Raw genomic sequence first — 15,115 nt, 5'->3', positions numbered from 1 at the left:
TTTCGTTTGGGTACCACATTGCATGACCGCACAATTGTCAGTTAAAGTCGCACAGTGCCGAAGCACAAAAAGTGGTCTGGACGGAAGACAGCAAAATCCTACGGTTGTAAAGTGGTTAAAGAAGTTTAAATGCTAAGCCCTAACCTCATTGAAATCAACAAAAAAATGAATCTGCCAAATTACAAATGCTCATTTTTGGACTAATAGGCAAACGGATGAAAAAAAAAATATGTATGGGCACTGCCCTGAGGAATAAGTACCAATGAAAAAAAAAAAAAAATGTAGTCAGGAGCAGTGATTTTTTTTATTGCTCCCCCCAATTTGGACTGGTTGACTTATACCCGCCTCAGTCCCGGGTTAGATGGTTATTTTTTGGTGCTCTCATTTCCCTCCCAGTTACTGGGTGTACTTTTGGTACTTACACGTAAGTAACAAGATCAATTTAATATATTATTATTATTTGTTGGGACACGGGAGTAACTTGTTATGCTCTTTTTATTATATATATGAGATTTGTGTATTCTAATGCAAGCCTACATTTACAGATATATCTTTTTACATCAAGCTCCTGATGAGTGGACAGGGATCCACGAAACGCGCAGAGCTCATAAATCCGAAGACATATTATTTGGAGATTGACTATGTACCATTTTCTTTTTTATGATATATTTTTTAATCATTATAACATGAATTGTATTATTATATGGGAAAAAAAATGTGTTTTATGTTAGTTATATATATATATGTCTGTATCATATCTGGAATATGGATTTTATGTATGTATGTCAATTATGAAATATGCATTACATTATAACTTTTGATTCTATAAAATTGTGTAATTTAGTAAGTGACCTGCTTCATTTAAAGTCCCATTACCACTGTTCTATGTTTGTATGATTTTTTTTATATACCTAAAGTGAAACATTAAACATCTAAATTATTTTAAAATAATATGCCTGAAAGTGTCATATTCCTGCCTGTGAAAGAATACATCAATGTGGGGGGGGGGGGGGGGGGGGTCTGTGTGCTGTCTTTTTTTTTTTTTTTTTTTTTTAAAGAAGCTGACAGTAAATGTCACTTGCAAGCAATTTAAACAGTTTCATTTTTTGTAATGGGCCATACACACTATAAGATTGTCTGAAGACTTTTTCCTTTAGATTTACCAAAACCATATAATATGAAGTCAAACCTAAACACTTTCAATTTGTATGCAATCTGGCAGGCCCTTGCACTACATATAAAAGGTAAATCTGAAGTAAATCTAACCACAAAAGTTGGGTAGTGTGTATCCAGCTTAAATGTCTCATCCTACAGCAAGAATGAAAAAATAAAAATATCTGGTCTGGTATAAATTTTATGGGGGTACACTATTAAACAATCCACTAGGCCCCTCTATATCAGATCCTAATCCAAGCATACAATATGGCTAGCCAGAAAAGGGGGGATGATTGTTCCTCTCCCTCCTAAGCCATACCATGGACCATGCCCTCAACATGAGAGGTACATTCCAAGGCACCTTTTCCCATTTGTTGAGGACAAGGGCCTCTTCCCCACAACTATTGACTAATGGTTGTAGGGGTTTGTGGGTGTGGGGCTTATTGGAATCTGGAAGCCCCCAGATACAGCTTCCCCTAAGCAAATGAATATGAGGTACATAGTATCCCTTCTCATTCACAAAAAAGGTTGTAATTTAGAAATAAAGGCACTCAAACTTTTTACAAGTCCTTAATTTAAACAAAAAAATAATTCCCCAAAAATTTCCCTCATTGTAAATCCATTGTCAGTCACAATGCCCACCATCTCTTGACTTGCCTCCAACAAAACCTGATGACCAGGTGCACGCCACTGATCTCAATGGTAATACTAAGTGCATTACAGCTCCCCAAGCTGTCCTCAGCTATATAAATGAAGGGGCAGGAATAGTGGTGACAACATTAACCAATTATGGACAATGTGACTAAATATTGCAGTGAGGTCAGTAGGATACTGCAGGTGCAAGCACCTATTGCTTAGTTAGGAACCAGTGACAGCGGGAAGCTGTCATATATAAAAGCTATAGAAAACAACTTATATTTATGATGCTTGGCTCCTGCTAAACAGGGAGGGCTGAATTGGCTAAAGTTTAGGTGTTTGTCAGAATGCCCGAACAGCCAAAGTTTGGTCTAAACCTAGGTTTGGACTGTACTGTTGGCTCATTCCTAGTTACGAACAACTCTTTGCCAAACTTGTCTGGAGGGTGACTGTGAATGCTAAAAGGGTTATTTTTACTATAATGGAAACTGAATGTATGCCACGAGCTTCCACAATTCCACACAATATTGACAGTTTCAGTCTTTTCTTTCTCTTTAATGAATACAAGGCTCTCCGTGAATGAGTGAAAGTCTATTTTATTGTTTCCTCTAACCTATTGGCAGAAAGCCTGTGAATGGGATGCATGCAAACCAATAAGATACAGTATCTCACAAAAGTTAGTACACCGCCAAACATTTTTGTAAATATATTATTATATCTTTTCATGTGACAACACTGAAGAAATTAAACATTGCTACAATGTAAAGTAGTGAGTGTACAGCTTGTATACCAGTGTAAATTTGCTGTCCCCTGAAAATAACTCAACACACAGCCAATAATGTCTAAACCGCTGGCAACAAAAGTGAGTACACCTCTAAATGAAAATGGCCAAATTGAGCCAAATAGGGAGCAGGTGTGTTAAATTTGGTGTTATCGCTCTCACTCTCTATTACTGGTCACTGGACGTTCAACATGACAGCTCATGGAAAAGAACTCTCTGAGGATCTGAAAAAAGAATTGTTGCTCTACATAAAGATGGCCTAGGCTATAAGAATATTGTCAAGACCTTGAAACTGAGCTGCAACATGGTGGCCAAGACCATACAGCGGTTTACCAGGACAGGTTCAACTCAGAACAGACCTTGCCATAGTCGAGCAAAGGAATTGAGTGCACATGCTTAGCGTCATATCCAGAGGTTGTCTTTGGAAACAGACGAATGAGTGCTGCCAGGATTGCTGCAGAGGTTGAAGGGGTGGGGGGTCAGCCTGTCAATGCTCAGACCATACGCCGCACACTGCATCAAATTGGTCTGCATGGCTGTCACCCCAGAAGGAAACCTCTTCTAAAGATGATGCATAAGAAAGCCTGCAAAGTTTGCTGAAGACAAGCAGACAAAGGACATGGATTACTAGAACCATGTCCTGTTGTCTAATGAGACCAAGATGAACTTATTTGGTTCAGATGGTGTCAAGCGTGCCTGGTGACAACCAGGTGAGGAGTAAAAAAGACAAGTGTGTCTTGCCTACAGTTAAGCATGGTGGTGGGAGTGTCATTGTCTGGGGCTGCATGAGTGCTGCTGGCACTGGGGAGCTACAGTTCATTGAGGGAACCATGAATGCCAACATGTACTGTGACATACTGAAGCAGAGAATGATCCCCTTCCTTCAGAGACTGGGCCACAGGGCAGTATTCCAACATAACAACCACAAACACACCTCCAAGATAACCACTGCCTTGCTAAAGAAGCTAAGAGTAAAGGTAATGGACTGGCCAAGCATGTCTCCAGACCTAAACCCTATTGAGCATCTGTGGGGCATCCTCAAATGGAGGAGCTCAAGGTCTCTATCAACCACCAGCTCCGTGATGTCATCATGGAGGAGTGGAAGAGGACTCCAGTGGCAACCTGTAAAGCTCTGGTGAACTCCATGCCCAAGAGGGTTAAGGCAGTGCAAAAAATGATGGTGGGCGCATGAAATATTGACACTGTGGGTCCAATTTGGCCATTTTCCCTTAGGGGTGTACTAAATTTTTGCCAGCGGTTTAGACATCAATGACTGTGTTTGGAGTTATTTTAAAGGGTACAGCAAATTTACACCATTATACAAGCTGTACACTCACCACTTTACATTGTAGCAAAGTGTCATTTCTTCAGTGTTGTCACATGAAAAGGTAAAATAAAATATTTACAAAAATGTGAGGGGTGTACTCACTTTTGTGAGATACCGTATATAGCATTTATACCCAGACAACGGTCACAAACTAGATATTTTCTACAATGAAAGCTTCTTACCTTCCTGCTTGCAAGTTTATGTAGAATGTACACTAAGCTGTACATAAGGCTTGCCATGGTGTCAAGGTAAATCAACTCCCATTCACATGCATAAGTCATCCCCGACTGGCCAATAAAGATGACCAAAAATTCAAAATCTAGAAGACAACTGAAAGATGATGTTGGCACCAGTGAGGGAGCTCACTTCAATTAGCAAATGTGTGAATAAGCCCTGAAGGAACTACAACCCTCATAAACTGTGGTCCTGGACAGCTGATTGAGATAGTTCTGTAATAGACTTTCCACTATATTTGCATTTGTTTTTCAAGTAGACTAAACACACACTTAGGCATATCTCCAATCACATGCACCAAACAACACTATTCCATATGTCACCAGTTAGCTCAAGGAATCAGAAACAACCCTCATTACGTAATATATTATACCACCAATCAAATTTATAAAACAGTGTGGTTAAAATAATACTCGCAGAATACAGTAAGTGTACTTAGTCCAGTGCACATAGAAACAATTGCCTTTTTAATACAAGCATTGCCCCCTAAAGAATAGGCTTTGGCATCAGATACCATACCAAGATGGCCGATTTCCTGTCCTGCCTAACGTGATGATGTCATCCGCCTTGCCCTGAGATAATATTGGAATAATGAGGAATACTGGCCCTATTTAAAGGGATAAGGTGCAGTCAGACCTCACATTATAGTGGGTCAATATCCTCAGGTAAGCAGTTTGGCTGGAAGGTGGAGGAGCACAAGTTTTGATGGTGATCAACTAATGAGTATTTGACACATAATTTGGTAATCTTTTGTGGAGGACTACCCGGCAACCTATGGATTACTGATATTCACTAAAAAAATATTTGGGAGTGAAATATTAGGACACTTTGATATATACTGTATGTTCCTCTATATAAAGTTTTTGTATTGTGTTTGCATCTACATGTATGGGACTCATTTATACATTTTTTTCTAATTTGATTTATTGCACTTCATTTATATTTGTATATTACTCAATCAGTGTGCATTCCTTTTTTAATTATGGATTGTAATGAGAATGTAAAATGGCTCTATACATATTTTCTGTTATTAGAATATACTATATAATTTTGTGTACAAATCTCAAAGTTACATTTTTACACGTCTGAATAAGTTCATCAGCATTGGCTCACACTTTATTGGTTACCTCAAACTGGCTACACACATAGATTTTTTCTGCCAATTTTCAATCAAAGAATGCTGGGTGGGAAGTATCCAGTAGGGCCATCCACTCAGCCAGTTTATCAGAAACCAGTGAAAGTTCTAACAGTGTATGACCAGCTTTATCTTGAAGCTTTAAACAAACAAATCCATCTACGAGGCAGGAAGCTAATGTTGTATTTTAAGTCTGAAAATATTGCAGACTTATAATAAAAAATTAAATAAATAAACACTTATTTACATAATTACATAGTTAGTCTGGTTAAAAAAAGACACAAGTCCATGTAGTTCAACCAATAAAATGGAAAAATAATCATACGCTCCTATATACGCAACCTTATTCCCACAGTTGATCCAGTGGAAGGCAAAAAACCCCAGCAAAGCATTACCCACATTGCTCTAGCAGGGGAAAAATGTCTTCCTTTACCCCTAGAGAGGTAATCGGATATTCCCTGAATCAAAAAATGTTAGTTTCCAGTTATAGTATGTACAAGAAGAATCCAGGCCTTTTTTAAAGCAATCTACTGAGCTGGCCAGAACCAGCTCTTGAGGGAGTCTATTCCACATTTTCACAGCTCTTGCTGAAAAGAAACCTTTTTTGTATTTGGAGATTAAATCTCTTTTCCTCTAGACGTAGAGTTCCCCCTTGTCCTCCTCAGTGATGACCTTAAAGTGAATAACTCAATACCAAATTCCCCAACATCCTTTTTGTTACCTGGTGCCCAAAACTGAACTGCAAATGTCAGATGAGGTCTTATTTATGATTTGTACAGAGGTAAAATTATATCTTTCTCTCTGCTGTCCATGCCTCTCTTAATACAGGAAAGGTTTTTGCTTGCTTTGGAAACCGCAGCTTGGCATTGCATGCTATTATTAAGCTTATGATCTACCAAAACACCCAGATCCTTCACCATTGATTCCCCCAGTTATAGTCGCCCTAGTATGTATGATGCATGCATATTCATAGCCCCCAAATGCATAACTTTACATTTATCAACATTAAACTTAATTTGCCACATAATTGCCAAATTAAACAGTGCATTGAGGTCAGCTTGTAAGTTTGAGACATCCTGTATTCCACTGCAAAGCTTGGTGACATCTGCAAAGACTGAAATGGTAATCCCGAGCCCTAAATCATTTATAAACATATCAAAAAGTAAAGGTGCAGCTGTGTAGGGTAGCCAGTCAGCTTCTACCTTCAAGTGGGTTGTAAACATTTGTTTTTCTATTTTATTTTAAATAACAAACATGCCTATACTTACCCTACGGTTTTGCACAGAGCATCCCTAATCCCCTTATTCTGGGGTCCCCCGCCAATGCTCCAGGCCCCTAATTTTCAATGGGTGCCCCCCACGGAAAGTCGCTTTCCATGGGGGGCACCCAAGCAGCCTCCCTCCCAAGTCCCCCTGCTGCTTCCATTGACACAGACATATTAACAGCAGCAGGAGCCAATGACTCCTGCTGCTATCAATCTTTCCAATGAGGAGAGCGACAGCAGCTGGAGCTGCTGCACTGGTGCACATTGCTGGATCAGATCGGGCTCAGGTAAGAAAAAAAGGGGGGGGGGGTCTGAGGGGAAGCTGCAGCACAGAAGATTTTTCACTTTAATGTATAGAATGCATTAAGGTGAAAAACCTTAAGACTTAACAACCACTTTCAGCTTGTACAATTAAGCTTTGACATAGAAAAAAACCTGGAAGCTGTTCGGCTTCTTTGCAGAGCTGCGCCAGATTTTGCACTCTCAGTTTTAGTAAATTAACCCCATAGTGTCCTAATGAGTCAGGGCCACCTTCTGCAGTTTCATAACCCATCTGCTACCTATAGGTCCATGTTATTGCACAGTGGGAGTTGCAAGCATGTATACATACAGCTGTGTACACAAGGACAAGTTTAGAGTTATATCATCATGTTATTCTTCATAAGAATAAACGTGTTCTTTTTTTTTTTAAATCCTGTATATAAATAAGAGCATTTTTTTCCAAAATGTCAGTACCATATTTACCTGTAGGTAGCATCTCTCTGATTACTGTACGTTGCTCGAATAAGAAGTTTATCAATGTTTGCCAGCACAGTCATAAGGTCCTTTCTGCTAATTGGATATCCTGTCCCATACTTTATAAAATTTTCAGGGCGCAGCTCAACATTTTCAGTGCGTTCTTCAAATGGTTGTAGGTCAATGTCATCATGTATAGTGCTAATCTGCAAGCCATTACCCTGTAGATATTTTTCAAAATATAAAAAAAAAAAAAGATATTGTTAGGATTACCTTAAAAAAAAAATACAGTTAAACAGATGGTCATATATAAATTTGTATTTCAGGCTACCCATAGATATGAGATGGCAATGGCTCAGTCCAGATGCCAATGTAAACAGTACAAATCTGTCTGTGCTACTTGTCTCCTCCCTGCTTTCCTCTTCATTAATAAGATTAGTGTTGAGCGAACACGGACTGTATTATTCGTGTTCGTACCGAATAATTGGATTTTTTTTACCCGAACACGGACACGGACACTTTACTGTATGTTCGGGTAAAAATCCGTGTTCGGTCGTTTTATTTCCGGGTTTTGCATGCTTTGGCGCTCTTTTCATGGCGGGCTTTCAACAGCCAATCAACAATCGTTTAACTGGTGTGCCTTAAGCCATCCCAGCCATGCCTGCAAATGTCTTAGTAGCTGTGATTGGCCGTCTGAAGCATGTGACCAAGTCTTTATAAGTTCGAGGCAGCCGCCGCAGCAGCGTCATTCTGCTGCTTAGCTAAGGGACAGAGCACACATCAATGTGCTGGCTGCTGATTAGGGAAAGATAGGCAGGAAAAAACCATTTGTGTCCGGATAGAATTGAGGGACAGGTCGGAGTGTTTAGGCAGGGCGAGTTGTAGGCATTTTAGGGATAGAGTCTGCTGAATTATAGGGTCAGTGTCTTCTACAAACTACAATCGATATTGCTGTGTGGGGGGTGGGGTGAATCTGCACTCAATCCTGATCTACGATCTCTTCTCAATCCTGTTAGGGACAGAGTCTGCTGAATTTTAGGGAAACTGTGTTCTACAAACTACAATCGATATTGCTGTGTGGTGTGGGATTGGAGATAGGCAGGTGTCAGTGATCCACATCCATTTTTCTGTGTGTGAGCTGCAGTGAACACAATCTTTTTGGGCTGCAGTGAACACAATCTTTTTGGGCTGCAGTGAACACAATCTTTTTGGGCTGCAGTGAACACAATCTTTTTGGGCTGCAGTGAACACAATCTTTTTGGGGTGCAGTGAACAAAATCTTTTTGGGGTGCAGTGAACACAATCCTTTTTGGTGTGCAGTGAACACAATCTTTGTGGGGTGCAGTGAACAAAATCCTTTGTGGGGTGCAGTGAACACAATCTTTTTGGGGTGCAGTGAACAAAATCCTTTTTGGGGTGCAGTGAACAACATCCTTTTTGGGGTGCAGTGAACACAATCTTTTTGGGGTGCAGTGAACAAAATCCTTTGTGGGGTGCAGTGAACACAATCTTTTTGGGGTGCAGTGAACACAATCTTTTTGGGGTGGAGTGAACAACATCCTTTTTGGGGTGCAGTGAACAAAATCCTTTTTGGGGTGCAGTGAACAAAATCATTTTTGGGGTGCAGTGAACACAATCTTTTTGGGGTGCAGTGAACACAATCTTTTTGGGGTGGAGTGAACAACATCCTTTTTGGGGTGCAGTGAACAACATCCTTTTTGGGGTGCAGTGAACACAATCTTTTTGGGGTGCAGTGAACACAATCTTTGTGGGGTACAGTGAACAGAATCTTTGTGGGGTGCAGTGAACACAATCTTTGGGGGGTACAGTGAACACAATCTTTTTGGGGTGCAGTGAACACAATCTTTGTGGGGTGCAGTGAACACAATCTTTTTGGGGTGGAGTGAACAAAATCATTTTTGGGGTGCAGTGAACAACATCCTTTTTGGGGTGCAGTGATCAAAATCCTTTTTGGGGTGCAGTGAACACAATCTTTTTGGGGTGCAGTGAACAAAATCCTTTGTGGGGTGCAGTGAACAGAATCTTTGTGGGGTGCAGTGAACACAATCTTTGGGGGGGTACAGTGAACACAATCTTTTTGGGGTGCAGTGAACACAATCTTTGTGGGGTACAGTGAACAGAATCTTTGTGGGGTGCAGTGAACACAATCTTTGGGGGGTACAGTGAACACAATCTTTTTGGGGTGCAGTGAACACAATCTTTGGGGGGTACAGTGAACACAATCTTTTTGGGGTGCAGTGAACACAATCTTTGTGGGGTGCAGTGAACACAATCTTTGGGGGGGTACAGTGAACACAATCTTTTTGGGGTGCAGTGAACAACATCCTTTTAGGGTGCAGTGAACACAATCTTTGTGGGGTGCAGTGAACAACATCCTTTTAGGGTGCAGTGAACACAATCTTTGTGGGGTACAGTGAACAGAATCTTTGTGGGGTGCAGTGAACACAATCTTTGGGGGGTACAGTGAACACAATCTTTGTGAGGTGCAGTGAACACAATCTTTGTGGGGTGCAGTGAACACAATCATTGTGGGGTGCAGTGAACTCAATCTTTGTGGGGTACAGTGAACACAATCTCATACTTCTGAAGATTTGAGGGTGCTGCCTGTTCCATACTCCCCCTACTCCTCATCTAGCCTTTTAGGGGTACAAACAATAGTAATTGGGGCCTAGTGTGGTTGTGTACGTGTGATATACATACACTTTTTTTGGATCATATTTTCTATTCCGCTATTTAATCAAAAACCTTTGGGGATCAGTTAAATTGGGGGATAGTCTGTGTTGGTACGTGTGAGAGAGATCCACCTTTCCAAGTTGTTGGGGTTCATCTCATACTTCTGAAGGTTTGAGGGTGCTGCCTGTTCCATACTCCCCCTACTCCTAGCCTTTTAGGGGTACAAACAATAGTAATTGGGGCCTAGTGTGGTTGTGTACGTGTGATATACATACACTTTTTTTGGATCATATTTTCTATTCCGCTATTTAATCAAAAACCTTTGGGGATCAGTTAAATTGGGGGATAGTCTGTGTTGGTACGTGTGAGAGAGATCCACCTTTCCAAGTTGTTGGGGTTCATCTCATACTTCTGAAGGTTTGAGGGTGCTGCCTGTTCCATACTCCCCCTACTCCTCATCTAGCCTTTTAGGGGTACAAACAATAGTAATTGGGGCCCAGTGTGGTTGTGTACGTGTGATATACATACACTTTTTTTGGATCATATTTTCTATTCCGCTATTTAATCAAAAACCTTTGGGGATCAGTTAAATTGGGGGATAGTCTGTGTTGGTACGTGTGAGAGAGATCCACCTTTCCAAGTTGTTGGGGTTCATCTCATACTTCTGAAGGTTTGAGGGTGCTGCCTGTTCCATACTCCCCCTACTCCTCATCTAGCCTTTTAGGGGTACAAACAATAGTAATTGGGGCCCAGTGTGGTTGTGTACGTGTGATATACATACACTTTTTTTGGATCATATTTTCTATTCCGCTATTTAATCAAAAACCTTTGGGGATCAGTTAAATTGGGGGATAGTCTGTGTTGGTACGTGTGAGAGAGATCCACCTTTCCAAGTTGTTGGGGTTCATCTCATACTTCTGAAGGTTTGAGGGTGCTGCCTGTTCCATACCCCCCCTACTCCTCATCTAGCCTTTTAGGGGTACAAACAATAGTAATTGGGGCCTAGTGTGGTTGTGTACGTGTGATATACATACACTTTTTTTGGATCATATTTTCTATTCCGCTATTTAATCAAAAACCTTTGGGGATCAGTTAAATTGGGGGATAGTCTGTGTTGGTACGTGTGAGAGAGATCCACCTTTCCAAGTTGTTGGGGTTCATCTCATACTTCTGAAGGTTTGAGGGTGCTGCCTGTTCCATACCCCCCCTACTCCTCATCTAGCCTTTTAGGGGTACAAACAATAGTAATTGGGGCCCAGTGTGGTTGTGTACGTGTGATATACATACACTTTTTTTGGATCATATTTTCTATTCCGCTATTTAATCAAAAACCTTTGGGGATCAGTTAAATTGGGGGATAGTCTGTGTTGGTACGTGTGAGAGAGATCCACCTTTCCAAGTTTTTGGGGTTCATCTCATACTTCTGAAGATTTGAGGGTGCTGCCTGTTCCATACCCCCCCTACTCCTCATCTAGCCTTTTAGGGGTACAAACAATAGTAATTGGGGCCTAGTGTGGTTGTGTACGTGTGATATACATACACTTTTTTTGGATCATATTTTCTATTCCGCTATTTAATCAAAAACCTTTGGGGATCAGTTAAATTGGGGGATAGTCTGTGTTGGTACGTGTGAGAGAGATCCACCTTTCCAAGTTTTTGGGGTTCATCTCATACTTCTGAAGGTTTGAGGGTGCTGCCTGTTCCATACCCCCCCTACTCCTCATCTAGCCTTTTAGGGGTACAAACAATAGTAATTGGGGCCTAGTGTTGTTGTGTACGTGTGATATACATACACTTTTTTTGGATCATATTTTCTATTCCGCTATTTAATCAAAAACCTTTGGGGATCAGTTAAATTGGGGGATAGTCTGTGTTGGTACATGTGAGAGAGATCCACCTTTCCAAGTTGTTGGGGTTCATCTCATACTTCTGAAGGTTTGAGGGTGCTGCCTGTTCCATACCCCCCCTACTCCTCATCTAGCCTTTTAGGGGTACAAACAATAGTAATTGGGGCCTAGTGTGGTTGTGTACGTGTGATATACATACACTTTTTTGGATCATATTTTCTATTCCGCTATTTAATCAAAAACCTTTGGGGATCAGTTAAATTGGGGGATAGTCTGTGTTGGTACGTGTGAGAGAGATCCACCTTTCCAAGTTGTTGGGGTTCATCTCATACTTCTGAAGGTTTGAGGGTGCTGCCTGTTCCATACCCCCCCTACTCCTCATCTAGCCTTTTAGGGGTACAAACAATAGTAATTGGGGCCTAGTGTGGTTGTGTACGTGTGATATACATACACTTTTTTTGGATCATATTTTCTATTCCGCTATTTAATCAAAAACCTTTGGGGATCAGTTAAATTGGGGGATAGTCTGTGTTGGTACGTGTGAGAGAGATCCACCTTTCCAAGTTTTTGGGGTTCATCTCATACTTCTGAAGATTTGAGGGTGCTGCCTGTTCCATACCCCCCCTACTCCTCATCTAGCCTTTTAGGGGTACAAACAATAGTAATTGGGGCCTAGTGTGGTTGTGTACGTGTGATATACATACACTTTTTTTGGATCATATTTTCTATTCCGCTATTTAATCAAAAACCTTTGGGGATCAGTTAAATTGGGGGATAGTCTGTGTTGGTACGTGTGAGAGAGATCCACCTTTCCAAGTTGTTGGGGTTCATCTCATACTTCTGAAGGTTTGAGGGTGCTGCCTGTTCCATACTCCCCCTACTCCTAGCCTTTTAGGGGTACAAACAATAGTAATTGGGGCCTAGTGTGGTTGTGTACGTGTGATATACATACACTTTTTTTGGATCATATTTTCTATTCCGCTATTTAATCAAAAACCTTTGGGGATCAGTTAAATTGGGGGATAGTCTGTGTTGGTACGTGTGAGAGAGATCCACCTTTCCAAGTTGTTGGGGTTCATCTCATACTTCTGAAGGTTTGAGGGTGCTGCCTGTTCCATACCCCCCCTACTCCTCATCTAGCCTTTTAGGGGTACAAACAATAGTAATTGGGGCCTAGTGTGGTTGTGTACGTGTGATATACATACACTTTTTTTGGATCATATTTTCTATTCCGCTATTTAATCAAAAACCTTTGGGGATCAGTTAAATTGGGGGATAGTCTGAGTTGGTACGTGTGAGAGAGATCCACCTTTCCAAGTTTTTGGGGTTCATCTCATACTTCTGAAGATTTGAGGGTGCTGCATGTTCCATACTCCTCTTCCTCATCCTCCCTTTAGGGTAGGAAAAAATTTAATCGGGCCTAGTCTGTGTTTGTACGTGTGAGATACACAGTTTTTTATCCTATTCCGCTATTCAATACACACCCTTTTGGTGTAAAAAACATTAAATTGCGGCATAGTTTGCATATTTGACATTTGCATATATTGTGCCTTGTTGCGCTGTTTTGGGTACTCCACCAACATGGCCAGTGGCAATGACGCCATTCTCAGCTTAACTATCTCACTTCTATGCCTCCTTGAAAAAACAATTTGGGCGATGATGGAAGAGGATGTGGCACAGGATGAGGAGGAGGAGGAGGAGGATGAAGAGGTAACATTTCAAAGGCTTTCAGGGCAGTCATTCGCAAGGGGCTCCGAGGGTGGGTTCCTGCACACACAAACGCCAGGGACACAATTGTCCAGCAGGGGCACAGTTCTGGAGGATGAGGAGGATGAGGAGGAGGAGGAGCTGGAGGAGGAGATGGAACCATGTTCACAGCAGGGTGGCACCCAGGCCAGCTCATGGCCATCACTGGTGCGTGGCTGGGGGGATACAGAGGACACGGACGATACACCTCCCACAGAGGACAGCCTTTCGTCGCCTCTGGGCAGCCTGGCACACATGAGCGATTACATGCTGCAGTGTCTCCACAACGACCGCCGAGTTGCCCACATTCTAACTTGTGCTGATTACTGGGTGGCCACGCTGCTGGATCCCCGTTACAAGGACAACGTACCGTCCTTAATTCACTCACTGGAGCGCGATCGCAAGATGCGCGAGTACAAGCGCACGCTGGTAGACGCCATGCTGCTGGCATTCCCATCTGACAGCGGGGCCACAGTGGAAGCACAAGGCAGAGGAGGAGGAGGAGGAGGTCGCCAACGCAACCAGGGCACCGCCAGCACCTCAGAAGGCAGGGTTAGCATGGCCGAAATGTGGAAAAGCTTTGTCAGCACGCCACAACAAACAGCAGCACCAGCAGCTCAGATGGAACGTCTTAGCAGGAGGCAGCATTTTACCAACATGGTGGAGCAGTATGTGTGCACACGCCTACATGTAGTGAATGACGGGTCTGCCCCCTTCAACTTCTGGGTCTCCAAATTGGGCACATGGCCTGAGCTTGCCCTTTACGCCTTGGAGGTGCTGGCGTGCCCTGCAGCCAGTGTATTATCTGAACGGGTATTTAGCACGGCTGGGGGCGTTATAACAGACAAGCGCAGCCGCCTGTCCAGAGACAATGTGGACAAGCTCACGTTCATTAAAATGAACCAGGCATGGATCCCACGGGACTTTTCCGTACCTTATGCAGAATAGCAATGGATACCGACCTTACCCACCCATTGTTCCATTTTTGCTCTTTCTCACTCTTTTGGGGTGTACCCTCATTTAAAATTTTTGAAAAGAAGCAGTGTTGGCTACCTCGTCCTCCTCCTCAGGGCCAGATTAATGTAGGGGCTATTGGAGCTGCAGCTCCAGGCCCCTACCTTTTATATAGGCCCCGGGTTGGCCATATTCACTGTTACCGCTCTTCTGTCACTTGTAAACACAGAAGTCTGGCTTCTATGCTCGCTTCCCCAGGCAGCACCCTCAGAACCTCCCCACACAGCGTGAAGGCCGGACAAGGAGGGACAGTTGGCGATGCATGGATGTGTTTATGGGCTTCAGAGACAGCATCCCATGTTGAATTAGGCATGCATGGCTGCACCCTTCCTCCTCTGGGTGCATGGCAAGGCACGGCCCTTAAGGCCCTTCAAAATCCTCAGCACCAAGCCCATGATGCTGTTAATCTGGCCCTGGTCCTCCTCCACCGCCGCTTCCACCTACACCGCCCATAGGTGTGCGCAGCCTATTGCATTAAGGTGTGCACCCCAAAGTTGAAATACACATGCATGTGTTTGCCAGCAGGGAGAGTAATGTATCGGGGCCA

The 15,115-nt window shown here is 42.4% G+C and overlaps 1 protein-coding gene across 4 annotated transcripts in view; it reads right to left on the bottom strand.

Moving 5' to 3' along the window:
• LAMA2 (laminin subunit alpha 2) overlaps nucleotides 1–15,115 on the bottom strand; it is a 1,405,743-nt gene that overhangs the window by 681,940 nt on the left and 708,688 nt on the right. For all 4 annotated transcript variants that reach the window (XM_082249565.1, XM_082249566.1, XM_082249567.1 and 1 more), the window contains exon 14: nucleotides 7,277–7,488. In XM_082249565.1, the coding sequence (XP_082105691.1) occupies nucleotides 7,277–7,488 (212 nt within the window). The remainder of the gene's footprint in view (nucleotides 1–7,276; nucleotides 7,489–15,115) is intronic.

The sequence above is a fragment of the Pelophylax lessonae genome (genome assembly GCF_965119305.1).
Source record: "Pelophylax lessonae genome assembly, chromosome: 3".
In the NCBI taxonomy this organism is placed as follows: Eukaryota; Metazoa; Chordata; class Amphibia; order Anura; family Ranidae; genus Pelophylax; species Pelophylax lessonae.
Note: the sequence above shows the minus strand (reverse complement) of the source record. Positions and strands in the feature narration are given on the sequence as shown.